Source organism: Cygnus olor, chromosome 1 (genome assembly GCF_009769625.2).
Source record: "Cygnus olor isolate bCygOlo1 chromosome 1, bCygOlo1.pri.v2, whole genome shotgun sequence".
Lineage (NCBI taxonomy): Eukaryota > Metazoa > Chordata > Aves > Anseriformes > Anatidae > Cygnus > Cygnus olor.
Window position 1 is genome coordinate 45,669,353 of NC_049169.1, and position 25,529 is coordinate 45,694,881.

The following is a 25,529-nucleotide window of genomic DNA, read 5'->3' on the forward strand; positions in this document are numbered from 1 at the left end:
CAAGTGCTTTTTATTTCAAGTAGAGCTCCAAAGAATAAAACCCAGAGGTGTACCTGAAACTAATCAGGCACATTGCCTGGTAGAAAAGGATTAGGAGGGGCTCCTACTACTCAAATAGTATTTTACTAAAACAAGGTTCGTAGATCTTGAACTCTAAACAAAGCAATAGACCAGATGCAGCTATTTATGTCTTTATAATACCCTGATATTGAAACTATGATTTATGTGGTGGTAGAGCAAAAACATAAGCCTTCTGAAAAATATGCAGTCCCCCCCCCCCCCCCAAAAAAAAAAAAAAAAAAAGGACAGTAAAATGCGTGTGCATGTAAAAAGGTGCAATATGTTTATTTCAAATAAGTACTCAAAGACAGACTGGTAACACATGGAGAATTCAGTCAGATTCCTGCTCCAAGTTATCTTTCCCACGCAAAAAGTAATACAAGCTGAAGATTAGACTTGCCCTTTGGCAATATAAACATCGCAGAAAGTATGTATTTCCAGTAGGAGGTATTTTGTTACATTTTGATTATTAGCTCACTTCATGCCATGTATCATCCTTAGTTATAACAGGAATGACTACAAAGTTGAAGACTGCAATTATTTGCACAAGTTAGACCATGCTCATACTATTTTTGTAAGAATGTAAAACCAAACCAAGCCTACCCACATGTAACAGGTGAACCACCCTTAGATTAAGCTGTTTAAGGTTTCAAAAGTAAAAGGATTATTTTTTCCTTTTTCAGTGCCAGTGTCTCATCTCACTCTCTTCATTTTGAACCATAAAATTTGGTGTATTACATGAGATTAACGGATCACAAAGATGAAGCCATCCACTTCATTTTCTCTGAAGTCATTGTTAAAAAAAGCTAGATGCTGAGATCCAAAAGTCTCAGTGTTTAAAGTACTACTAAGAAACCTGTAAACAGTTCAAAAAGTGTTGAGGGTTGACCCCAGCCAGTAGCCGAGCACCCACACAGCCACTCAGTCACTCCCCTCTGGGACAGCAGAGAATAAGAGCAAATCAAGAAAACACATGGGTTGAGACAAAGACAGTTTAATAAATGAAAGAAGTGGGGGGAGGGGTAGAGAAACAACACAAAAAAAACAAACAAAAAAAAACCAAGAGATGCAATGGTAATCTCTCACCACCTCCCAAAGGCAGACTAATACCCAGCCAGTCTCCAAACAATCCCCCCGCCACGTTCTTCCTCTACCTACAGTTTTTATTACTGAGCATGATGTTATGTGGCACAGAACATCCCTTCGGTCAGTTCAAGTTAGCTGTCCCAGCCCTGTTCCCCTCCCAGCCGTTCACCCACTGCCAGCCCACTTGCTGAGAGGGACAGAGTGGGGAAAAGAAAAAGCCCTGACCCTGTGCAAGCAGGGCTCAGCAACTGCCCAAAGCCTGCCGTGCCATCAGCATCATTTCAGCCACAAATCCAAACACAGCAACATATAGACTGCTGTGAAGACAGTGAACTCCACCCCAGCCAGACTCAGTAAAGAAAGAAACCCCAAGAATTTCACTATTAATCTGCATGAGATATTGCATCATAGCTCACTATTTGGAAGCCCAAAATCAAATGCAAGTCATCTACTGCAAAATGCTTTCAGACTGTGAAACTGTCAATTTTATCAAACATGAAAACACTCCCCTACAGTCAATACTATCCTTAACATTTGAAGTAATGACTTTAACCAGTGCATTTATAAAATAAATATGTGATAAGGCTGTCCCCAAACATACAACTTTGTCTGTAAGATTGTGGGACTTGTGTACACAGTATTAAAATTGATTTTGTCCTCCTACAGTTTGCATATTGTTATTTACTGTTTACTCCCAGCAGGTTGTAAGCAGTATTGTACAGTAGAGATGCATAAATAAAATCATAAATAAACAAAGCTAACAAGGTGCTCAGAAAGGTAGCTCTATAACTTTGCCACTGCATATGAAAACTCATTATTAGTTTATGATGCTTGCTTATTGTATTCTTGCTTATTCCAGGAAAAAAAAAAAAAAGATAACATAAGCATCAGAAGCTACGATTTCCGTGCACCTCCTCATAAGTAAACATCTTGGGAACAAAGAGAAGTAAGAGTCTGTGGAAGTCAGCAGTGTCTCCTCACAGAACCTGAGAGTTCCTTGGCATTCATAGGTTCATTACACCTGAAATATCTCAAACAATGCTACTCCCAGAGACAGTAGTTTTATTCATCTACCATGAAACTCATTTCTATTAAGGATTAAGGGTTGAGCACCACAGATGTTTAACCCACTAAGGGCCTTCAGGAGCTGAGTATAAATGCTGCTCAGCTTTCTGGCACTTTCAGATGTTAAAAGGCAAATGTAGGCCCTCATTAGCTCTTTGGAAAACTACTCTTCACCTCCCAAAAGGTAATACAGGAGAGCCAGTAATAAGATCTCCAAAACAACAAAGGCCACTGCAGACTAAGACTGCCCACAAAATTGACCTCTAGCACTGAGAAGTATTTAATGATTCAGTTTTAAGGATAAAGGCCACTTCTGCAGAGCAGCGAGGCTCTGCCTGTGCAGGTCAGGACTCATGGCCCAGTGTCGCCATGACAGGAGTTGCTTTGGGGTCCATCCCAGTGGAAAGCACCCGTGCAGCAACTCATGTACTACTTCTGCCCACACAGCAAGAGCTTTCTAGGAAAACTGAGCTTACCTGTAGTCACATCTGAACATATACAATGCAAAATTGTCTCCCCCAGCTTTTAGAAGCAGTATCACTAAGGCACAACAAGAGAGTGTGATTAAGGACATGACTTTCCATGTCCAACTTAACCCAAGACAAGGAGGCTCCACATCCAAGTAAGCTGAAGCCACGTTAAGGAATATAGGGCACAATGAACAGCGAAAACTGCAGCTGTCAAACTGAACAGGACTAGAGATTTCTTTCTCTAATACATGCAGGTCACACAAATTTGTGTTCTGGAATACTGCTGAACTTAAAAAACAGTACAAATTAAAAAAAACAAAACAATAGTTTTGAGGTATTAGAAATTTTATAGCATGTGCACAGCTCTATCGCTTATCACAGGCCTTGATGCAGACGTGCCTGAAAAAGCAGAATTGCTCAGGCTGTGCCCTAGGTAGACATTTCCTGAACAAGCTTCACTCCCTTGAAAGTGAGCAGCAGCAGCTCCAGCTTCCCTTCCTCTCTCCTGCCTTTCCCCACAGCAGGTCAGGCTAGCAGCAAACAGCGATATTCTCTATTCCACAGTGCAAGCAAGCTCACCTCTAAATATATCTAAGTAGAAGTTTTTAAACTGCAAAATAAATACAGTTCTTACTGTACATTTTGCTGTATAATTTACAGTATGCCTAACATTTGACGTGGCACATGTAGTGTTATTTAACCTGTTTTTCCCTTCAGCGTAGCAGATGCAAGAGGCCCATTTGAACAATATTAGGATCTCCCCAGAAGGTAACAAATAAAGATTACTTTCTGGGCTTTTTACTCCCTGTCATAACAAAATAGTGATCATCTTGTCTGCTCTTCAGAAGCGGACCTTTTGATACACTAGGTGCTCCTTTGTTACACGCTGTTGCTGATTTTGCTTTAGAGAGAGGTTTCTTGGCTGCTGGCACCAAGCTTCCATTCACTTGCAAGTTTCTGGCTGAAGGCTGACTTTTTGTGGAAGGCTGTGCTGGGTTTTTGGTCGCTGCCGCTTTGGCTGAAGTTTGAGGAAGCCGTACAACAGACAGGGGAGTGCGTTCAGGAGGTTTGGATGAAGTGGATACAATCTCAGGGGTTTTACTGATATCTTGGGTCTGTAGACACTCTGTGGCTGGTTTCTTATTGACAGCTGATGGTACATTTTTGCTTGTAGATACAAGTGTAGGTGGGGGCTTTGACACTTTACTAACTGCCAGGGAAGGTGCAGAAGCTGAGTGCTTTAGTACTGAAGCAGTCTTCAGGTTCCTTGCCAGGACAGAAGCTGTTTGTGGAGCTTTCTGAGGTTTCTGAGAGCCAGTTCCTGAAGCCTGAGTTGTATTTTCAGATGGTTTTGCAAGGAGCTGCTGAGAATGTGAAAATTTGGCAACAGAACGCAGATTTGTAACGGGTGGCCGAGCTGACCTCGGAGCAACAGAATTAATTTTGGCTTTAGTGACAGATACAGGTTTGCATTTAGAGGGGACACGCTTCTGTTTTGAAGCCATTGTTTCAATTGTTGCAGGCAAATGAGACAACTGTTTTTTAGAGGATGAGACAACAGAGTGTGTCCCTGGTGCTGGGGAGCCTTGGGCCAGGGCTAATCTCACCTTTGGAGCATCAGGGGACCGAATACGTTTGCGTAACGTTTCAGAGTGAACGAGAGCTGTTCTTGATCTTGCAGATGAAGAGCTTTTGCTTGCAGGCTGTGCAGGAGCAGGAGCTGGTGAGTTGCATGCAGGAGACTCCAGTTTCTTTGAGGTGCCCATTGATGGTTTTAAAGGAGACTGTGAGCCCATTGCTGAAGACCCATGTAGCTTGGGCCTGGCTGACAACAACTTGGCAACAGAGGATGGGTGCACTGGCACTTCTGGTGATTCCAGGGCAGGGGACTGAGGACATTTAGATAAAACTTTCTTCACAGTTGCCCCATGAACAGCCTTTACTGCTGGAACAGGAGTAGGGGGTTTTGATGGTTGCTTTTGAAACATATTGACAGCTGACATTGGATTCATGACAGGAGGTTCCTGAATTCTGGCTGACGAGCTGGGAACACTGTCACTGGTGACGCCTTTCTGAAACGCCAGGATTTTCTGCTCCAGAGTTGCAAATTGAAGCACTCGGCAGGGATCGTATTTAAGCAGAAAACCTTGAAGAGTGTCCCAGCCTCCACCAACACGTACCATCACATGCTTGCCATGTAGCATCTGAGAATGGAGGAAGAGGGGGGTGGGAACAAGAGAAGAACATGAGAAATCTTGTTTTATGCAGCTCTAAGTCTTCTTCATACATTATAATTTATTGAAATCAACCAAAAATAGGACCTCCTTTCTTACAGGGAAAGATTTTAAGAAATTATGTAGCAAATAAAGTTTGTTTCCCAATTCTTCTACTAGTTTCTCCTGACACATAATGATTCTCCGCTGGAAGTAATGAAAAAATATATACAAGAATGCATTTCAACCATTCCGTCAGCATTTTTGTTTAGTACACAGAGTTTTGGATACAGGTTTTGTTCAAATTATCAACATCCTCATAACTTTTTAAGCCCATTAATTCCAGAAGAGAATGCTCACCTAGCTGCAAATTATAAATCCAAGTGTCCGGATTTCAAACAAGCACTTTTCTCAGGATATTCTATTGCATTATCCTTATTTATACTGCAAGTTGTTACTGAAATTTTAGAAACTCAGAAAAGCATTAACTTGCTTAGTTTAGTGTGGTTGTAACTGCAAAATCAATGGTTGTAAGATCTAGTTAGCTAGACCTGTTTTGAATAGTGGATTGGATCATATGGAATCCCAATCTAAATCATTCTGTAATTTTAAAACAATTCCAAAAAAAAAAAAAAAGCGTATTTAAGTTAAAAGTATTTTTTACCCATTTAGAATATAAATTGTAGTACTGAGAAACCACTTACTCGTATGAAAAGTATTTTATCTCCCAGTCTATAACGTCCTTCAGATAAGTATTCAATTGAAAATCGATGGGAACAACTGCAAGGAGGATCTTCTGCTATATGTTTAACCTAGTTATTAAAATTGAAACCTGTTAGTATTTTGACAAATGCAGGTTTAATAGATGAAATAATCAGTACCTCTTGTTGTATTAAATATTATCACCCCAGAATCTAAGAAAACACTAGAATTCTCTTCCCTCACTAGAGAATCTCAGCTACATAAAGCTTCAAAATGGAGAACAAAAGATTAAAAGAAATAAAGAGTACATGCAGACAAATATTTTGGAGTTGTCCAACTCCAATTTTCATGATTTCTTTAATTTAAACATATTTCTATTTTCCTTTTAAAGATTTGTTCATAGTAGCATCAAATTCCAACCATAACATTTTGAAAACATGGTTACGGTCTCAAGAAAGTGAAATACCGGTGCCTGGATCTCTCCTGTGAGTAAATTGGTGTTCAACAGAACCAAATTCATTGCTACACCTTGCCCAGAGGCACTTCAGCGTTCTCCCTCACTTTTTCGAAGAATTTGGTAAGTTATTCTTCTATGTAACACCCAAGAAGCAAATGACTGATGAAAGGAGAAAGGTAGTCCCCAAAAAAGTCCAGAGTTAGAGGAGGTGGGGAAAGGAGAAAGGGGAGAGGGGAAAAGTTTTATTTAAAGTGTTTGTTGAAGCATTTCAAAGCCTACTTTAACATTTGATGAAGTTCATATACAGTCATAGAATACTGATGCACAACAACAATTGAATGAGAGGCTAATTCCTATACTCAAAGCAGCAGTGAAAGAAAGGGAGAATCAAAGTAAGTTATATGCACCGAGGCACTACCTCCGAAACCAAAAACAAACAAACAACAACAAAAAAACAACAACAAAATTGTTTAAAAGAGGTGCAACGCTTCTGTTTTCTATTTAAGGCTCACATATATTAGATGAAAAACTAAGTCTGTGATTACTGAGCCAGATCACACAAGTACTAGGCTAAAAGTTTGACTTAAAGACCTTTTCACAATAAATAAGTACTTACTGCCTCATGTAGTTCCCCATGGTGACAACATGACTTTGCTGTGCTAACAGGTGATGCTGGTCCAGAGGTCATTAGCAATGTTTCTTCTAGCTCAATTTCCTTCTCCAGTTTTACTAGCACAGGAGGTTCAACTCCATACCTCAACACAATTAAGTAGAAAGTTTAAGTGATAATATAAAGAAAACAAAGAAGTGATGATGACAAGCAAGAAAAATTCTGAGTAGCTAGACTAAGAGGGAGCAGAACTACTATTCAGAGGAATAATTGTTTTGATAATCAAAAGCGAAGAAGCAGCTCCAAGTTTCTGGTGGAAATCCTCGCAAAGGAGGTCCTAGAGCTACCAGGGAAGGCAATAATAATATCGCCAAACCTGCACAACTTAGGTCACGACCAATTTAAACAAACTATCTTAAAGCTTCCTGCTCTGTGCCAAAAAGAAATTGGCGTTCTAAATTTAGTGAATAATAGAGTTGATTCATATTTAAAGCTTACATAAAGCTGCCAAAAAGCTTAAAAAAATAAAGACCTTAAGAGAGTATTTACTGCTCACAAAATTCTTTCATGATGTACACATACCTATCAGCCGATGGTAGCATTTAAAAACAGCTATAAAAACCTATATAAAATAAACCTACACAAAAAACCCATATAAAAATAAATGGATCAGCACCTCTCCATGAAAAGAATGAAATAAATATTTGAGAAAAATATTCATATTGTACAGTAGTCCTAGAAATACTACTCATTACTTTCTGCACATAATTAACATCTACTGCGTTGCACTTAATGACCAAGAATTGCCTTAACTTTTACTTAATAGAATATATTCTTCAGTTTCTGGTTAAGAGGATGTATGGATCACATACCTGGATACAATGCGTCCAATTTCCAACAAACAAAGATACACTTGCCTTGGATCCTTGTGCAAAACTAAAATTGAATTAAAAATAAAAGGGAATTTACTGTGGGAAGGCCTCTGCAATGAGGTACAGAAAATAAAGAATAGATTATTAAAACTCAGCCATAATTCTACCTAGAGGCATGCTATGTTAGTCCACTGAGCCAATCTGACATGTACTGTATCATGGATAAAGCACTAAAATGCTTTTCAACTGTAATTTTCTTGTCCATAAAATGTCTTAATTCATCCTGGCACTCCTGAAATTACATTCTTCTTTATCTCCTAAGAGAAATGTGCTGTACGTGTTTCTTTGCTGTTCCTTCTAGACATGAACTGGAAAGCAAGAGAGCTGAAGAGCTTTTCTTTCCCTATCCTTAAATACATTATAGCAGTCTTATAGATAAAGAGCATAAAACACTGAAAAATAAGAAAATATATTGTCTGTTAATATATGTGCATACAAAGATACGCGCCACACACTCTATGGGTGAACAACCACGGGAGAACTCAACACAAGAGGTCTAGCTGACCAGTGGATGCCTATGCACAGCCAGTCAGCCTTAGTGGTTTAAATCACTGACTGTGAAAGAATAGTCCAGGTGATTGTCACCATTTCAGCAACGCATCTTTTTTTTCTTACTGCTTTAAAAATTCAGGATCTGTCCACATGGCAGATTCATTCAGTTGCACTAGAAGATACCACTTTGCCAGTAGAAGCTCTACCTCATACTACACGCTCCTTTCACCCTCCCTGCTTATCAGTCCCCACTCTATCCACCCAAAGGTTTTCTTCAGAATTTGGAATCTTGGTGAGTCTGTACTCTGAGAAAGAGGGCCAAACCCCCTGTAAGGGGTGAGGATGACTTTGGTTTAAGAGCAAACACTCAGACTTGAATATCAGGTACTGGCAGTGATCACAGCAAACCAGCAACACGAGCTCAGATATGCTTATTAGCAGAGTTTTGCACTAGGCTTTGCTTTTCCAGGGCTGTACCTAGACGAGCTGCTCTGCACACCCCTCTTTTCAGAACAGCTCTAACAGTTTCATGCACTTGACTGTGTAGGCCCACTAAATCATGAGCTCCTGAATTTTGAATCATGAATCTGGATGAATCATGAAGCTGAAGAAAGATGGAAGGGTAGAGTGATAGCCAAATGGTATGTAGATGACCATGATAGCCATTCAGGGTTTTCTTGACAACTTTGGAATGAAAAGATTCAATTATTTTTACTACCACACTACAGAATGGAAAAGGCAGAAGGAAATCAATGTCTGATTTGTTTTTGGTTTCTTGCAACTTCCATCTTTAGGTGTACAAACAGGAAAAAGAGAAAAGGACAGAGAAAGAAAAGAGTTTTAAATCTCACGCAAGTAATTACTTCCTCCCCTGCCTCCACTTAAGCCTCAAAACTGAGATGCTGTCAACATTTTCTAAGTAGTCCATAAGAAGTTGTTTGAATGCTCTAGAAAACAAGGGAGCCCCGTACTTTCTTAGCCAACTAGGAACGCTGTCTAATAACTCAGAAACCAAAGGCTGGGAGAAAGGTCATTCAACTCCCATCAATACAAATGGGCATTGTTCTTTCCCCACCATATCAAATATAAGAAATAGGAAAAACTGTACATATAATTTTATATAGTGTACCATTTATATAAACAAGTCTGACTTCCTTCATGCTGTGCAGTAACACTATTCAGTAGAAACTGAAAATTCACTCTGAAGAGAAACTTAATGATTCAGCTCCTTATTTACAGATGAAATTGATATCTTTTGGATGTTCAATTTGATATTTAAAATTACTTCACTTTAAATAAGTCTGAAATGTTTCCTAAAGTATAACAAGAGAATGAAGTCAGATGTTCTTGTTTACATTTGTTAGTCTACTTATTAAAAGATCTGATTATGAAGGGTAAATCTACAATAGAAAGTTGACCCAAAAATAATCCAAAAGGTACTGGAAGTAATTTCATCTTCTTTTCTCTAAGTGGTTCCGTCAGCTCTAAGAAATGGTGTAAACAACAACAAAAAACCACTCTTAGAAGAAACGAAGATATTGGACTTGATGTCAAAGGCATCCCATGATGGCTACTTGCTCTGATATCTCAGAAGCAATTTATTTCCTCCATGGCCATCACTACTTTTCAGGAGTTGCTGCTACATGCATCTGGCAGGAAAGGAGAAATATCAAGTTGTCTTTCCCCTATTTCATTCATAAAGAATGGCTTGAAAGTTTGATGGACAACATCAATGGAAAGAATGTGTCATCAAGGAGGCTGCAAGTCTGCTCATTTCAACTGCCAAAAAGGCTCACAGACGATATTTATGCCACAAAGCAAGTTTGTGTCATGAGTTACAATCAGACTTCAAAACACTTCTTGACTATGAGCAAAAGCCACAGCATTAGGAAATCCTGTCTGCTTATCTCAGGGAGGCTAAACAGGTTTTAGTAACCCATCCAGTAAAGGAACTAAGATGTTTAAGCAATGAAATTCATACAAGCTGAAATTAAAAGAAAGAAAAAAACACAGAATGCTAGAACTAATTTTCTTATACCCCAGTTCTCCTACTCATCTGTATTTCATGGCTCTGAAAAAAGAAACACTCCCTAGTTAAATGAGAATTAGACAGATGCAAATAAGGATGTTTTCTCAACCGCTTTAAAAATGAGTGATGCAGCAGAGAAGACATAGGTAGTCCAACTAGCAAGAACTTAAAAGAAAAGCAGTTTGTCAAAGGAGCACCTCCCACTCAAATAACATTAAAGGATACAAAGACTTCAAGAAAATCTAGTAAATATTGTGACACATTCATTTGATTACTGAAAATTAAGACTTTTTGCAGTTTTTTTGCTGTTGGTTGAGAAGATATTTTGCCCTTTTTTTTTTTTAAAATAGTTGGCTCACCAAAGAAAAGTTTATATTAATTCCTTTTCATTGACATAATGAAATGTTCTTCTACCAACTATTATTTGCCATACAATGGAAGCACATTCTCTTAATTAACAGTCAAAAAATTTTATTCCATCTGTAAGTATCTGTCTAGTAGCTGTTACAAGTGACAGGCTGTGTGCTGGAGCAGGCATACACACAGTTGGTAATATTTATTTTTATAACTATCTTGTTAGACAGGAAAATAAAAATGGCTTAGAGTTATGTCAAGTAGGTCCTGAAGTAAATGTTAATTACCAACAGACTGTTGTCACTTCAGGCCCAACGCCCCAATGTAGTTACCAAATTTAGCAGTCATGAATGCATTATTCTGAGTACTTTCTGCAATAAGAACGAACTCTAATACCAAATAAAGGATCTTATTGTGAGTTGACTCCATGGCCCTGTGATCTTCCAGCACAGGGTAAGCATAGGGAGAGGGGAGGGGAAGGGACACCACAACTCCTCTTTTCTCAGTCGGCCTTTTTACTGAAGGAAAACATGAGAGTTTGCTGCACAGCTCTCACTCCCCTCTTCCTCCCACACGGCACTTTTAGAAGGCTGGAAAAGCATTATTCACGTTACTGATCTTTCAAGGCTTTTACATAAACACTGCCTTAAAATAAATAAAATCATTAATAGCTTGCACCAGACAGACCCAGTCGTAAAGACTATATAGACTTCACAAGACTATATGCAACAGTTCTCCCGGACCAGGTAGCTATCCACATACAGATCAAAACAAGTCTTACAAAAAGGTACATTTACCTAAACCTTCAGATTCAAAGAGGTAAGTTTCATCAACTCCAATGGCCCTACACCAGTTAAGAAAGTTGGCTGTATTATCTCTGGCAAAAAAAGATCCTGATGGAGCATCCTTCTTACATGGAACTTTTTTCATTGGAAAATTCTGACAAGGGAAGAAAACAAAGTACATTGGACACATCAACATTACCAACAAATTTCAAAGCATATTTTTCAAAGTAAAATAAGCCCTAAATTTGGAGTACAGAAACGGTGGCTGATAATTATTTGGGGTTCAGGAAAGACACCATGTATTCTGTTAAAAAAGGTACTCTAATGTAGAAGGCATTCAGCCTTATCTATGATAACAGTAACTGAATGAACAAACCATAGCTCTGCAACCTCTCCCAAAACTGCCCATACAGTTGGCTTTCCCATTTCCCAGGTATAAGTCTTACTGGCGCTTTCAGAGGGCTAGACAATGATTCCCTTCTCCCAGGCTCTGTTCACACCAGTAGAATGAGCACAGACAGAGAACCCCAAGCCAACTAAACTCCCTGACTTGGAGCACAAGACTTGACAGCATTTGGCTGCCCAGTTGCAACATTTTAAAGCCCAGTCTAGAAAGCAGAAGAAATCAGATCAATCAGCAAGGGACAGTTTATTTTTATTGGACAAAGGTACAGAAGCTAGGCATCTTGCCCTCCTTAAAAAAAAACAACTAAGGATTCGCAGCATTCATACAGCTCTTGTATAAATACCATTTGGCATCCTAAGACTGTTGTCTTGTTCCCTCCCCATTAATAATAATTCTAGCATTGGTCATCATATTGCTTACTGGTAAACATCTATTGTTTAAGACTTGAAGTTTGTAAAAATAAGCACTAATGCCCTCATACAGATAAAACACTAAAATCTAGACACACCCAAAAAAATGGTTTGGGTAAGAAATGGCTCCCCCTCACCAGTGGAAATGCTATCTATCAAGGAACACTAGCTGGTAATCTACTGTTTGACAAATCCAAGCAATGTTGTAACTATACTGAGTACCTGTACTTTGAACATGCACTGTGCATGTACATGGTATTATGCTCCAAAGTGACAGAGCACTATTTTTCATTTTATAAACACAGAATCATATATTGCAAGTTGCTTGAGAGTCACATTTCAGCTCAGCCTTGGTTCCTAACAAAAACACTGAAGCCCATTTCCAAGTACATCTCAATTTGGACACTTTCATGGCTAACCTATATGGAATTTACCCACGAGTTTCTGGAATAAAACATACCACCAAGAGTCAACGGGTATCTTGTTACCAACACACACTGCTGTTATCAAAGGAGCAAGCAGAGTCCAGTCTTAGACTGGATGTTCCTCTGGCAAGACTTCCCCTGAAATCAAACTAAAAACCTAGTAAGGACCTTAGGATTCGATCAAAAAAAGTGACTTATTTATTGCATAGAACCAGTTTACCCATCTATAAAGCCACGCTGCTGTTGGTGTCTGGATACACAGCATACAGAACACCACGTTGGGAAATCTCACCTTCTTTCCTTTTATTACTTCATAAATCAAAGAGCTTATATATGAATTAAAAAAATAACTCACCCTTAAGTTATTTGAGCTACAACATTTTTTAATTGTGTTTTGAAGAACACCAACCAATTGGCAGAGTAGTACTCCATTATCAAGTTCTTCTAGCAGTTGTTCTGCTGTGACTTCTATTCCTAAAAAAGAAGGCCAACATTTATCTTCCACAGAAGATAAAGAATTTTCATACGAGCTTACAGGCAACTCAAACAGTGTTTGAGTGTTAAAAACTTCCCTTAAACTAGGGTCCATAAAGGAAGAGATGTTTGGTGATCACCACTAAGCACTATTATTGCTTAGGCTCGTTTAACACAGGTTGACGAACTTGAATAGTTCTTCCCATCTATGGGCCAGACCACAAAGAAATTGCCACTGAAATAATAAAATAATGAAAGCATTTACAAGGGAATTTCTGAAATGTTATTTTTAAAGAAAGACTTGTTCCTCCCGCCCATCTATATGGTATATGTGGGTATCCCCACATATAAAAAAAAAAATAATTTAACAGACTGAAAACTAGTAGAAACATCTAAGTAAACTAAAATCAAATATTCACTTAATTAGACTAGCAAGATTCAGAAATATAAATTAGAAGGATTAATCATCTTGCCTTTAAGAGTTGGAAGCTAATAAAATCTGAAACCAGAACATGCATTTTAATGCAATTCTCCTAACCATTCAGGTTCAAATGCACCAAGCCTTAATAGCATAATGGATATTAAGTGTCAAGTGTTCAGCTGGATATTGGAATGTGCTTTGAAATTTATTGGACAGCGATTTATTTTTAACCTCACCCAACAAGCCAGACAGCCAGATTGACAGATCTTCTTGCATAGGCACCAAAGTTGCTTCATGTCGCACAGATATCCACTGGTCATACACGCACACATCTGCCAAGCCTGGGCCATGTCTGGGGGTCAGAGGACTTCGGGGACTTAAGGGAAGGTCATCTCCAAACCACACCTGTGGGAGATTTCAGTAAGCTCAACACAGTGAGGTGTAATATTTGCAGTCAGATGACGGAATCTCAGCTCTGAATTATGCTAAATACTTATTATTCAAAGAGTAAGTTTTAATTTCCCTTCAGACAGACACACCAAACCAACACAACAGTAATCAAGAATGCTGCAGCTCTCATTACTAACTCCTGTATTAAAAGCACCACTACATTCATTCTCTTGGCTTCACAGTTACTTTTATGAGGCTATAAACAAATATTCTTTGGCTTTACAAAGACATACTTTACTGCATATAAAAAAAAAAAAACAAAACATGCATAACATCTGTGCTGGTTTTTTCCCTCTTCAGCACATATTAAGTAATACTGTCTGTAGTTTAACATAAAACTTACTGCAAACTACTGATTTATCTGATCAAACTTTTCTGATGCATTTGTATTTAAATCATTAAACTGTTGATGTTAAAAGAGGAAATATTCCTATGTAAGAACACACACACTTGAACATAAATCCTTAGCATTTCTCTTAAGGAGTGCGTATTTTCAGACTGATAGGTACCTTTTCATTTCAAGAAAAGGACCGCACAGAAATGTCACGTACAGAATTCACAAAGAGAAAGAGTCCTTCCCATATTCTTGGCTACTTTCCTTTAGTTCGGGAAGTATGTGTGTCCAAAATATTTTTAAGTGATTAACTAAAATGTAGGGTTTTAAAAAACACCTCTTAATTATCAAGAAAGTTTTTAAATAATCTCATCCTTTAACTTAGAAACCTTCTTAGGCAATAGCACTTAGGAAAAGAAAGTATCACGTATCTGATTACAACACTGGGTTAACCATCTTGCCACACTAGTCTATTTGTAAAAAGGGAATACTTTTTTTAAAGTCCAGAGATTACTCCGGGGTTTCTAGCATTTCATCTGCTTCAGGGTAGAAGAGTTTGCGTAAACAAGTATTATACAGAACTTGAACATTGCAAAAGACATTTACCTGAACGGCATTCTGCATGGTCACCTGCATTTACATTAGCTTCTCCCCCTGGGGAAAGAGAAGAGAATTTTTAATAGTCATTCCTGCTTTCTGAAAGATCCCAATAAAAACTCACCAGGCAAAATAAGAGCATGTCTAATCAGGAATGGAGGGAGGAAAGAAGGAAGTATCTTGGCAGTTAAGGTTTTGATCCAGTGTTCAGGCTATTTCAGCTCTGTGCCCTTGAATAAAGTAGTAATTATTACAGCACAAAGTAGCAACGAACTTCATGTGCATAAATAATACTCAAAGAGTTGCATTGTTTTAAAGAGCTGTAAGGCATTTACTTTGCCAAAGAGAAATATTAATACTCGAACCATTCTTGACTTAATAGTTCTGGCATTTACTCTCTCCTTCTAACCTATCAGAAGTGTATCTTGTACATGCACTCAGACACACGTATGCATCCTGAATTTACTTTAAATAGTTCAAAGATTATGAAGAATCTTAAAAGGAGAAAAACATTTTGAAGAATAAAATTTCTCCTTGCATAGATACATGAGAGAAATCTATGTTTTTATTGGTTTCTATATGGATTTTCACTTAGATTTCCAGGCAGCTACCATAAACCTAAGTTTTCAACAGAATGTTGCAAGTTGCTGCAACAATATGGTTATCAGGACACTACCCTTGCAAAGCAATCCTTAAGGAAAGGTTTAGAGGCAACCTGGTCAACACCTCCTCTCCTGCAAACAACACAGTATTTTCCAGCAATATTTTCAATAATAGAAAAACCCAATACAAGCTCTGTGCTGGGCATCAGGAAGTCTCTCCATATAGGCTCCAGGTTTAGAGATGTGCAGCATTACCAAGTTAGCTGTATAAGCACATACTGGAAGGAATTTCCTCAGCATAATTCTCCACAGTGGTTGTGGAGAGCATTACCTACAAACATACCCACGCAAGTCTTTAAGCCAGTTAAAAACAATTTTCTTGCTACATTACTTAAGAGTTGCAGTAAAACTTCACCTTAGGCTGAAAAACAGACTGCAGACAGTCAACAGCAGTTGTAACTCACGTAATTTCCTTTAAAAATTACTAACTCAACTCTACTGCCTCAAACACTTAAGTGTTATACATAGATGGCATACTTCTCACCTTCTCCATCTGCTTCACAACATAGCCTTGGTAAGACATGAGACCCAACACAGAGGGCCTAATGCTCCTAAAAATCCCCCTTCCTCCTTACTAGAAAGCAGAGGGGTGCTGCTGGTTTTCCCCTCGCACTACCTTGAGCCTCATGCATCACGTAGGACCATGCATATCAGAAATTTCAAACAACTTACCTCTACGATAGGCAACTGAGCAACTGCTTTGTCTTTGGACTACAGGCACTTCCTTGTATCAGGACTCAAAGATACTCAGTGGTATCTTTCCCTCTCCTTTACTTTTATTTCTAGGGAATTAAAAACAACAACAACAAAAAGAAAGACATCCTCCCCTTGATGTTATTTTTCCTTCTGTGAACGAACAAGGGAAGGACAGGGTATATACCAAGCATTACTAATGAGCAAGTTATGCTTCCCACAGCTCCGTCCAGGGGAATACATTTTCCTTTAGCATAAGAAAGCTATTGTCCCAAGAGAGTCACAGTAAGAGCCTCCATTGATTAAAAAAATAAATAAAACAACAGCAGAAGAGCCAGTAGAGAAGTTGGTCTCATTAAAATAAGGAGCTCCACATAGGCTAACAAGAGCTCTAGCATGCTAACTGCCAAGAGGAGAACAAAAGGCAGCCTAATTCACAGGGAGTGCTCAAAACACGAACAAAGCGAAATATTCACACAACAGCTATCACAAGAATGTTCAGCATCTGCAGTTTTGTAGAATGCCTAACAAAAATCCAGTCTTAAAAAAATATGGAGATTGAGGAAAGTTGTGGCACTTGAACTTCAAGGGCCTGTTCTTCTAAAACAAGTTATTTTGTAAGCCCGTATTCCTCAGGGCTCTTTAGAAAGTCAGATGGCTTCGCTTATTATTGGGGCAACTGAATCGCGTTTAACAAAAAAAAACTCTGATGAGACAGACTATCCTGAGTGGATTTTGAGCTGAAAGCTTAATTTAGCTTAAGTGTTATCCGTTCTCAGAACCCCAAACAGTCCTGTTCTCAGACTGCAAGGAGTGCTGATCAACACAACCTCAGCACTGACAGGAAGAGGAATGGGATGAGAAGACCCAGAAATCTCCCATCTTCAAGCAGCCAACATGCAAAGGTGCAGAATATGTCATGGCAAGGAAAAGAATATTAAATATAATAAATAGTAATATATAAATATTATTAATATATTAATATATTATTATAATATAATTATAATAAAATTAACATTAAAATAAATAAATAAAATTAATAATATAATATGATAAATATGTTAATATATAAACATTAACATTAATATTATTAATATGAATATTAAATATAATAAAATAATTCCATTGCAGGAATAGGTAGTCATAATCAAATCTGATTTCTTCTAAAACCAGTAGGGTTCCCTGCATCAAAAAGTTGTACGCAACTGATGAGGAAAGTATTTGATACCGAATTCAGACAGCTCCAGCTAAAACTGTATCAGTTTCTATGCACATCAGTTTTTTACAACTCAGCTTCATTCAACAGGCATTTAGTGTGCAGGTGTCACAGCTGTGAAAGAGAAGGTCCCAGAATGAAAAGATACCATGTCATTTGGCCATGTCTGGCCATGCCATTCCCATTTCCAGGTCAGCTGGTACCCTTAAGGTGCCTAGGAGCACCCCTTTAAACTGGGGAAGCAGGAGAAACTTGCAAGTGCTTCCCGTCCAGGGTCCAACAGCTCCAAGCTTGGCAAATGTAGAAATTCCTAACCACCAGCACCACTCCCAGAAAACACCTCATGTCCTCTGGCCCTTCTGCTGCCAACAGGCTCCAAGGGATGGGAGGAGAGGAAAAACACTGCTTAGTAGTACCTGATGGCAGGGCCGATACTGCAACGTTGATTTGCTGCAAGATGGCTGGTCAGCCCCAAATTATATATTGGGGAAGGCAGGAGCTGCCTTCAGCTGCCTGACTGCCAAGCCTCAAGTAAAGGACTGGAGATGTGGACCAACATTAGCAACGGAGGAAATATCCACAGACACAGGGCATAGGTACAGGCATTTCTCAGGAAAGGGGGTGCAGACACCCTGGACAGCTTCACAAGACCACACTGCCTGCTTCTGCTCCCCAGAGTGCTGCCCACCACTTTGCCCCCAGGCAACCTGAGCAACAGCACCAAAGCCCAATACTAAAGCACTTCACGCCAATACCTCAGGATGCTAAGCACATGCTCTTAGATACTACTCAAGATAGCCTGCTTAGTATCACTTGTATCAGGTTTTACAGATGGGGCCCAACCAGCAAGACATGCTACACTAATTACAAGCTGCTCTTTAGCAGATGAGCCACATCCAAATCCCATTTTATTAGATGGCACAGATTACAAGGAAACAAAAAAATCCACAACTCTGCAGCTATGTAAAACATAGATGAAGCAGCCACTGATATAGCTTACGTGGAACCTGAAGGGATTCACAGACTCATTAAAAAAAAAACAACCTTGGATAGGTAGTTTTACATCTTCACCCTTTGTTTAGGATATATCACACATCATCTTCTATTCCATCAGCATCCCAAGGTAGTCACAACAGACTAACCCAGAGCAGCTGGAAACTGTGGATTTGTCTTGACAGCACCTACTGAAACCCACATTTTAAAATGCTCTGAAATGAAAGAAGCTGTCAAATCAGGATCTGTTGAAAGATATCCCCAGGATATCCAAAATTTTTTTTTGTGCACATATCCCAACATGCAGAAGAAGAGAGGTTAGCCCAACAGGAGACATCCTCGGAGTGCTACTCTGTCACTACAGCAATTACAGAGCCCTTTTGCCACATGGCTGAGTCAGCAGGAGCTCTGCTTCCCTGGGGAGGCCTCAGAGGCACAAAGGAGAAGGAACCAGACAGGTCAGTCCACGGCAAAGGGCTCGGAGGTGGCAGCCCTCTCCTTCCATCGAGGCATGCTGATGGTGCTCCCCGGGGGCTGCCTTTCCGCACCCCTCAACGAGGGCAGGCACAGCGTGCACCCACTGTCCTCTTGCAAAGGGGGAAGCACCCGCGGGGCTCAGGAAACCCACCTGAGCTCAGGAACAAGGGTTTCATCACAACAGCTGCCATCTCCGCAGACGTGCAGCCGGCTCGTCCACCACAAGAGCATCCAGTCTGCTTTCACCCCGCCACCTGCTTGCAGCGAGCCAGGTTGGCCGAGCAGGGTGATGAAAACAATCTCACTGCTCTCCCTCCCTGCCTTTTCCACAGAAGCCTCACGGAGGGGAGCATCACTTGACGCCCAGCGAGCAGCCTGCTGGCTGGCCGGCATCAGGAGGAAAATCCTAGGACTTCAATAGGAAACCCTGCATCACTCCCAAAGACCCACGCATGCATTTATCACTACAAACGATAAATGTGATAAACGACCAGCTGTGTCTTGTAGCTCCTAAACACATCCATGCACTCTCCCCATGTCTCTACATGACACCACGCCAAAGGTGACACGCAGCATCCCTGAAATACACCCAGCTTTCGCTTCCCACAAGCGCAGCACGGCAGCCCCGGGCACCTGGGAGGCCACCCTGCAGGCTGCGGGGCCACAGCTGCCCCCGACCCCCGGCAGCGCTTGGCCACCCGTGGCAGCCGCCCCCCTCCGAGAGACTCACCGGGACCCGCCGTCAGCCGCCGCAGCACCGCGCTCCGCTCCCCCGCCCCGCCCCGCCCCGCGCCGGCTGCTCGGTTCGAAAGAGCCAATCAGCGCCCGAAGGGCGGGGTCTGGATGGGGCGGGGGCGGGGCTTGTCGGGGCGGGGCCGTGAGGGGCGGGGCCGGGTGTGTGTGTGGAGGGGGTGTGGGTGCCCCCCCCGCCATTTTGTGGTTTTGTCGTCGTGCTTGGTGTCCCGGTGAGCTTCCCCCCTGTTTGTAGCCAGGCAAGAAACGAGCGGTGCTGAGAATAACACTGAGCCAACTGAGACGTCAGGGGAAAAGGCAAGTGTGTTTATAGGACCACTGCTTCGCAATACATTTATGGGTGGCACCGTTATAAAGGCGGTGGAAAGCAAAACGACCCGTGCCGCGCTCGCACAAAGCATACAGGTGTATAACTTTTACTGCGAAATAGTAATGCGAAATAAGTTACACATCCGTGTCACAAAAATGTTTTTCTCGTGTGTGTGGCTTTTCTCCACCATTCCTCACCGCCTGCAGAAATCAGGGCTTGTGCATCTTTACGCGAACACGCGCCACGGTTAGACAGCAAATGGCTACAGCGTTAGTCAAGTCTGCTGGTTTATTGCAGTAAGTATCTGGCATCTACTCTTTAATGGAGACCAAGCGCAAAGATGCTGCAATGAAAAAAAAAATACAAATGGAAACATGCATTGCCCCGTTTTTCAAGAGGAACTGCAACTGCAATCAGCCTAATTGCAGAAGGAATTAATGGGGCTCCTCCAAGGAGATGGTGAATTCTTCCTGATCAGAGAATATAAATACAGAAAGAGTTACAACTTATATGAAAATCTCATAGCTACATGGTATTCTGTGTCTAATGAACAAAATGACTTTTATGAATCCACGGCATGTTTCTATAAAAATGCAATAAAGAGAATTTAATGTATTGTGGTGTATTTTTCTATGAAAATAAATGCTTTGTGGTCCTTTAATAATATATTTACCCTAAAATAAAATAAACAATATCCATCACTGCACATCCCAGATCTCACAGAGAAGAGGCGTGAATTTGTGATCGTTCACTCTCCATGACATCAGCATCTCTGCGTGATGATGGTTAAATGTCCGTAATTCTGTGAGGCGGCCCAGAAGACATGCAAAGTGTTGAGGGTTGTCTGGGTGGTGAAGTTTGCAGAACTTTTGCAGAATATCCAGCAGGGGTTCTTGAAGCCTTTCCACGGACTCTCTGTCCTTTATGTATTGTCGATCTGGTTATGGTTTCAAAAGAAAAGAAGTAATTAGCAAACATATGCTCTGATACAGTGTAAATATTTATTTGATAAACAAATATCAAGATATTTATATATTTACATTGGGCACTGATTTTCACACCTACCAAGAATACTTCTTTTCAAATTCAGAGGGAATAAAAATGCCTTAACATTGTATTTTTTGGCTAAGGGTTCTCATACATGTGTCCCACTTCTATCCAAGGAAAGCTTCAAACTTTTTCAAAAGTAAAGAGTGGTGGGTTGCTGTCTATTATTGCTGTGTTTTTTTTTTTGTTGTTGTTGTTTGTTTGTTTCTTTTTTTTTTAACGTGGTTGGTTTTGGTGGTGGTTTGTTGTTGTTGTTTGCTTTTTAACTAAGGAATGTTTCTCTGGGGTTTTATCATCATCTCCCAGTGAAGTTCTGCTCTCGAGGATGTCCTGTGATGCACTGCAAAAACTGAGGAGCACAGCAGAAATCCTTGGAGATGTAGTACAACCAGGGAACCTGGCCAGTAGAAGAGTGTGCTTACAGGTCACCAGGAAAAAAAAAATCAAACACCTTCACCCTCAGATGAAGTCTCTTATGTTGGACAATACTTCTCTTTTTATTTTGTGGAAGTATGAAAGTATGCTTGGAGAAGGAGGAAGGAGGAAGATTGGGTTATTTATGTTACTGAAATTTTTAGTGTTAAAAAAAAAAAAAAATCCTGATCAGCACTGACCCCAAGAGCAATGGAATTGCTTCACCTTTCCGACTTTGAGTGAAGCCTTACTTGGAAACTGTAGTGTCTGTCTTTTCTCCTAAACCACCAGGCTTCTCTCCTCCCTTCCTGCAATAGCTTATCTGAGGCACTATGCAATTTCTCTATAGTTTGCAGGTTACTTCTGTGTTGTTAAAGAATTAGTTTTTACACCAAAGCCTGACATTATTACAACAATACTACTGAAAAGTCAGTTTTCAACTCCCTACAGCCTAAAGAACAACTCACCACTGTCCTGCTTTTGCCAGCTGCTGTTTGTGCAATAGAGGCTGAAGACCTTCATTGCCATTCTCAGGTCTAGCATAGACGGTCTTCCAATTGCCTTTTAAAAAATGTGACATTCCACAATGGGCTGTAGTGATACACATGTAACCACATTTGGGATTTTCTGAAGGTGCAAACCCATCATGCTGAGCAGTGATAAATTACCAATAATGTTTTTCAAGCACTTCAAGCACAATTTAGGCACTTTTTTTTCCATGTACGCAAAGCCAGTTGGTGCAGCAGGACACTTGGTGTCTCTATTTGCTTGTTTTCTGGTTTAACAACTGAATATACTGAATGAGAATGTATTCTCACTTACTCTGTGTAGTAAGTTTTTACAAGACTCAGGTCACACATCTCACGCTTTCTTTCCAAATGCACCAATATTTAATTCTGAAATAGAAGTTACCTGGGGACAGGATAACTATTGCTGTGAGCAGCGCGTATTCTTCCTGTGTCATCTTCAGCTCTCCAACACTTTTATAAAAATTAAACATGGGGGTTATGAATTCATCTGAGATACCTGGGAAGAAAAAAAATAAAAAGTTGCATTATTTCTTTGATTATTGAAATAGTCTGGTTTATTGCCACTGAGCAATTCGTTAATATTTGAAACCTTGACTGTTTGTCTTAGTGGGAGAAATTTACTACACCAATCAGGTCTGATGCAATACAATTAGTTACAAAGTGCCAGCATGCCCTTGTTTTCCAGAACAGGGTAGAAATAGGCAAGCCCTGGCAATTTCTTTTCACCTTGTTTCAAAGACTTTCAAGTAAGTTCATTTTCTCTACAGGTTTGTCCATCTTGCTCCTCAGGACAAGTCTCATGTGTGTTCTTCTTGCTGTCTGCTGATACCCTAGATGTCTTCTGTTTCCAGTATTCACAGTTGGTGAAACAGTCCCATGTTCCCTACCTTTACATTAGTTATATAGGAAACCTCTCAGGGTGTATGGCTTAATTCCAGCTCAACTCTACCATACAGCTAACTGCCTTGGGCAGCTGCTTTGGTTGTCTCCATGAAGAGCCTTAATTGCTCCTTTTATGTAGCCTGAAACTTTAGCTAGGGCTAGGATTACCTGTAGTCCGAGATCAACTTGCTTGCAACTATTATTACCTTCCAGCATGAACTAGAGTATTATAAAGTACAGAGCCATAAATAATTAAAACCCAGCCTAGTTTAAGCTGGCATCATGTGATTCTCTTGATCCATCAGTGAAACCCACTGGGGTTACTGCACTGGGGCATGCCGACTGGGCTTCCTCTTACGGACTTTGTCATCAGGTCACACTGTTCTGACGTAGCCTTAGATTACAGATGTACTTCACTCTGCCCTGTGGTGTAAAAGAGAAGTAGGTCCTGTGACATCCATTTTCTTATTTTATTTTTTATTTTTTGTAAGTAGTGTGTCAGAGTCAGTCAGAGCAGTCACTAGACTGCTGAAAACAGATGCTTGCAGCTCTGATGCAGCAGCGCCTACAAGGTCTAGAGATCCAAACCAATGGTTCTTGGCTGAAAGGACAGAAACCTCCTCTAGAGCTATAGGGTAGGGCTATAGGATTTCTCATCATTTCACTCTGTTTAGTTTTGAGCTGTTCTGGAATGAGACTTTACAACTTAGTTTGGAAACTGTGAAATAACGTGGTTTTGAGTATTTTATACAACACGAAATCCAAGACCGGTAGTCAGAGGCTGCTCTGAGGTTTGGAGTGCCTCCAACAGGGGAAATTCAAAATGAAACTGAGCAGATGCAACTCAAAGACAGGAAATGTAAAGTCACTTGACTTAACTGTGAACAAGTCACATTTTGCTGTGACAGTGACAACTAATTTCAATCAGTGGAATAGTTATGTGACCCAGCAGAGTGAAAGTATAGTCTTGCAGAGTGTGGCACATTTTGTGGCTGAAAGGTATTTAAACACATGACATTAGCAGCTAAGTTTGCTTCAGATTTCAAACCACAGATCCAGTTTTTGCAACACGTTCAATGATATTGAGAAGAGTCTACGGCCATTAAGCAGATCTGTATGACAAGAGTCAGCTCATCCTGTGGTAGTAACACAGCTCGAGCTTCATACAGAGCATCTGGTGTGCTGCATAACTTATGTCATTAGTCACCAGAGTTAACTATTCAAACTATTTAATGATTTAAAATTTTGAACACTTGTTATTGCTAACTTTTGGGCAACCGCATGTCTCTGGCAGTTTTTATTGTAGGTCCTTACAATATGACACACGTAAGGAACACATGCGTGTGTTTTAAAGTGCATGTGAATCTAGAACCATGAAAAAAAAAAAGTCTAACTGAGCCCTAAAGCAGAGCAAACAAATTCCTTTCATGAATAGCTCAACAGTGTCATGAGAAAAGTCCAAGACAACTGCAGATATTTTTAGAACTCCCCAGGCAAGGTGTCATGCCGCTGGGCACATCATCTTGGCAGCGGGCGGGAAACAGGAAGAAGTGGGTTGTGACTAAGACTCTCCTCATTTGTTTCTCGCATTCATCATTTGATTTTTCTTTTTTATTATTATTATTATTACCTTTTTTTTTTTGGGGGGGGGGGGGGAGGGGGAGGTCAGGTTACTTTTCAGCTGGATTAAATTGTTCATTGATTTACTGACCACAGAGCTCCTCAAGTCCTGATGTCAATATAACAAGAGTGGGATGAAAACGATGCTGGTGAAGAACAAGGTGTGGAATATCTAAATTCTGGTCCTCCTTGCACCCATAAGTATGCAGTAAAACAGTCCTTGCACCAGAAAGCTTATAATTTAACATTAAGAAACTAAAGCATGGGAGGGAGGGAGTGTAGACGTGAAAGCAAATAAAATTGCATCAGAACATGTCTCTGCACTACTGCAATCCAAACAGAGAAATAAATCAAAACAGAAGAGGGAGTAAAAAGGGATAAAAATGGATAAATAAGAAAGGGATAAATAAAAAGAGATGTTATAGCAATGCTGCTAAAGTTTACTGCATTTACTAAAAACAAAACAAAACCCACCAGAACTATGAAATCTTTAAATAGATGTATGTCACAATGCAATTATGAACAAAACCATGCAAAAGGGCAATTTTAAGGCTAGGCTAATGGAATTTTTTCCTGGTTACTAATTTTGCCTCTATCCTGTCTGTGCTGGCCTTTCCTGGTTATTTCCTTATTCTGGATGAACGTTACACAAACTGCTGTTCCATCACAAGAGGGGGCTGTTTTCTAATGTGATTGAAAGCGCTTCAGTTTAGATTTAATAAGCTCCACCAGAAAGCAAAAAAAAAGCAGGAAACAGATGTTTATAGTTCTCGCTTTTTTCCCTCTTATCTACTGTGTGAGATGTCACTTCCGCTCAGGTTATCAGAAAAAGAATGAAAGGTGATTTGTTGTTTGTAACTAGAAGGGCTGGAGGAGAAATGAATTATATGGCTTTTCAAATGTCAGTGTTACCAATCATACTCCAAAAGTGGAAAAAAAATCAAATAGATAAAGTTATAATGTGTTTCTGGCCTCAGTGAGAACAGAAAAGCTAGCTCTGTTTAACCTTCTTTATTAAGTTCAGATGAGAGCACTGTACATACTATATCAGATAGGCAGAACTTCCTGCTCTGTGTTAATGATGCCTCCTGCTTAACTTTTTTCAAAAAGGTTTCAAAAACTTCGCATCATGTGGTATTAAGGCAGTAAGAACTGGCCCT

The 25,529-nt window shown here is 40.0% G+C and overlaps 2 protein-coding genes across 7 annotated transcripts in view; both read right to left on the reverse strand.

Moving 5' to 3' along the window:
- Positions 1 to 329: 329 nt before the first annotated feature.
- On the reverse strand, positions 330 to 19,604 carry GAS2L3 (growth arrest specific 2 like 3). 4 transcript variants are annotated; one of them, XM_040556290.1, is made up of 9 exons: positions 19,544 to 19,604; positions 14,782 to 14,829; positions 13,628 to 13,796; positions 12,852 to 12,970; positions 11,268 to 11,409; positions 7,536 to 7,599; positions 6,670 to 6,808; positions 5,599 to 5,706; positions 330 to 4,885 (listed from the first exon to the last, which is right to left on the reverse strand). In XM_040556290.1, exons 2-9 carry the CDS (start codon positions 14,809 to 14,811, stop codon positions 3,464 to 3,466), a joined length of 2,193 nt encoding a protein of 730 aa, XP_040412224.1. In that variant the 5' UTR covers positions 14,812 to 14,829; positions 19,544 to 19,604; the 3' UTR covers positions 330 to 3,463. The 4 variants fall into 4 exon arrangements, with proteins under 4 accessions (XP_040412224.1, XP_040412233.1, XP_040412213.1 ...); XM_040556299.1 differs by having other exon boundaries at positions 18,965 to 19,549; XM_040556279.1 differs by lacking the exon at positions 19,544 to 19,604 and adding an exon at positions 16,107 to 17,022.
- A 250-nt stretch (positions 19,605 to 19,854) lies between these two features.
- NR1H4 (nuclear receptor subfamily 1 group H member 4) overlaps positions 19,855 to 25,529 on the reverse strand; it is a 33,789-nt gene continuing 28,114 nt past the window's right edge. For all 3 annotated transcript variants that reach the window (XM_040556309.1, XM_040556317.1, XM_040556323.1), the window contains 2 exons: positions 22,250 to 22,363; positions 19,855 to 20,813 (listed from right to left, as the gene is read on the reverse strand). In XM_040556309.1, coding sequence (XP_040412243.1) covers positions 20,575 to 20,813; positions 22,250 to 22,363 — 353 coding nt within the window. In that variant the 3' untranslated portion in view covers positions 19,855 to 20,574. The remainder of the gene's footprint in view (positions 20,814 to 22,249; positions 22,364 to 25,529) is intronic.

Bases quoted from the DNA above. Each gene is read 5' to 3' on its own strand.
- GAS2L3 (XM_040556290.1), bottom strand. From the start codon at position 14,811: ATGCAGGTGACCATGCAGAATGCCGTTCAG. The intron at 13,797-14,781 runs GTAAATGTCTTT...AATCTCCCACAG, and splicing joins CCATGCAGAATGCCGTTCAG to GTGTGGTTTGGAGATGACCT. The intron at 12,971-13,627 runs GTGAGGTTAAAA...CTTCTTTTTTAG, and splicing joins CTGGCTGTCTGGCTTGTTGG to GAATAGAAGTCACAGCAGAA.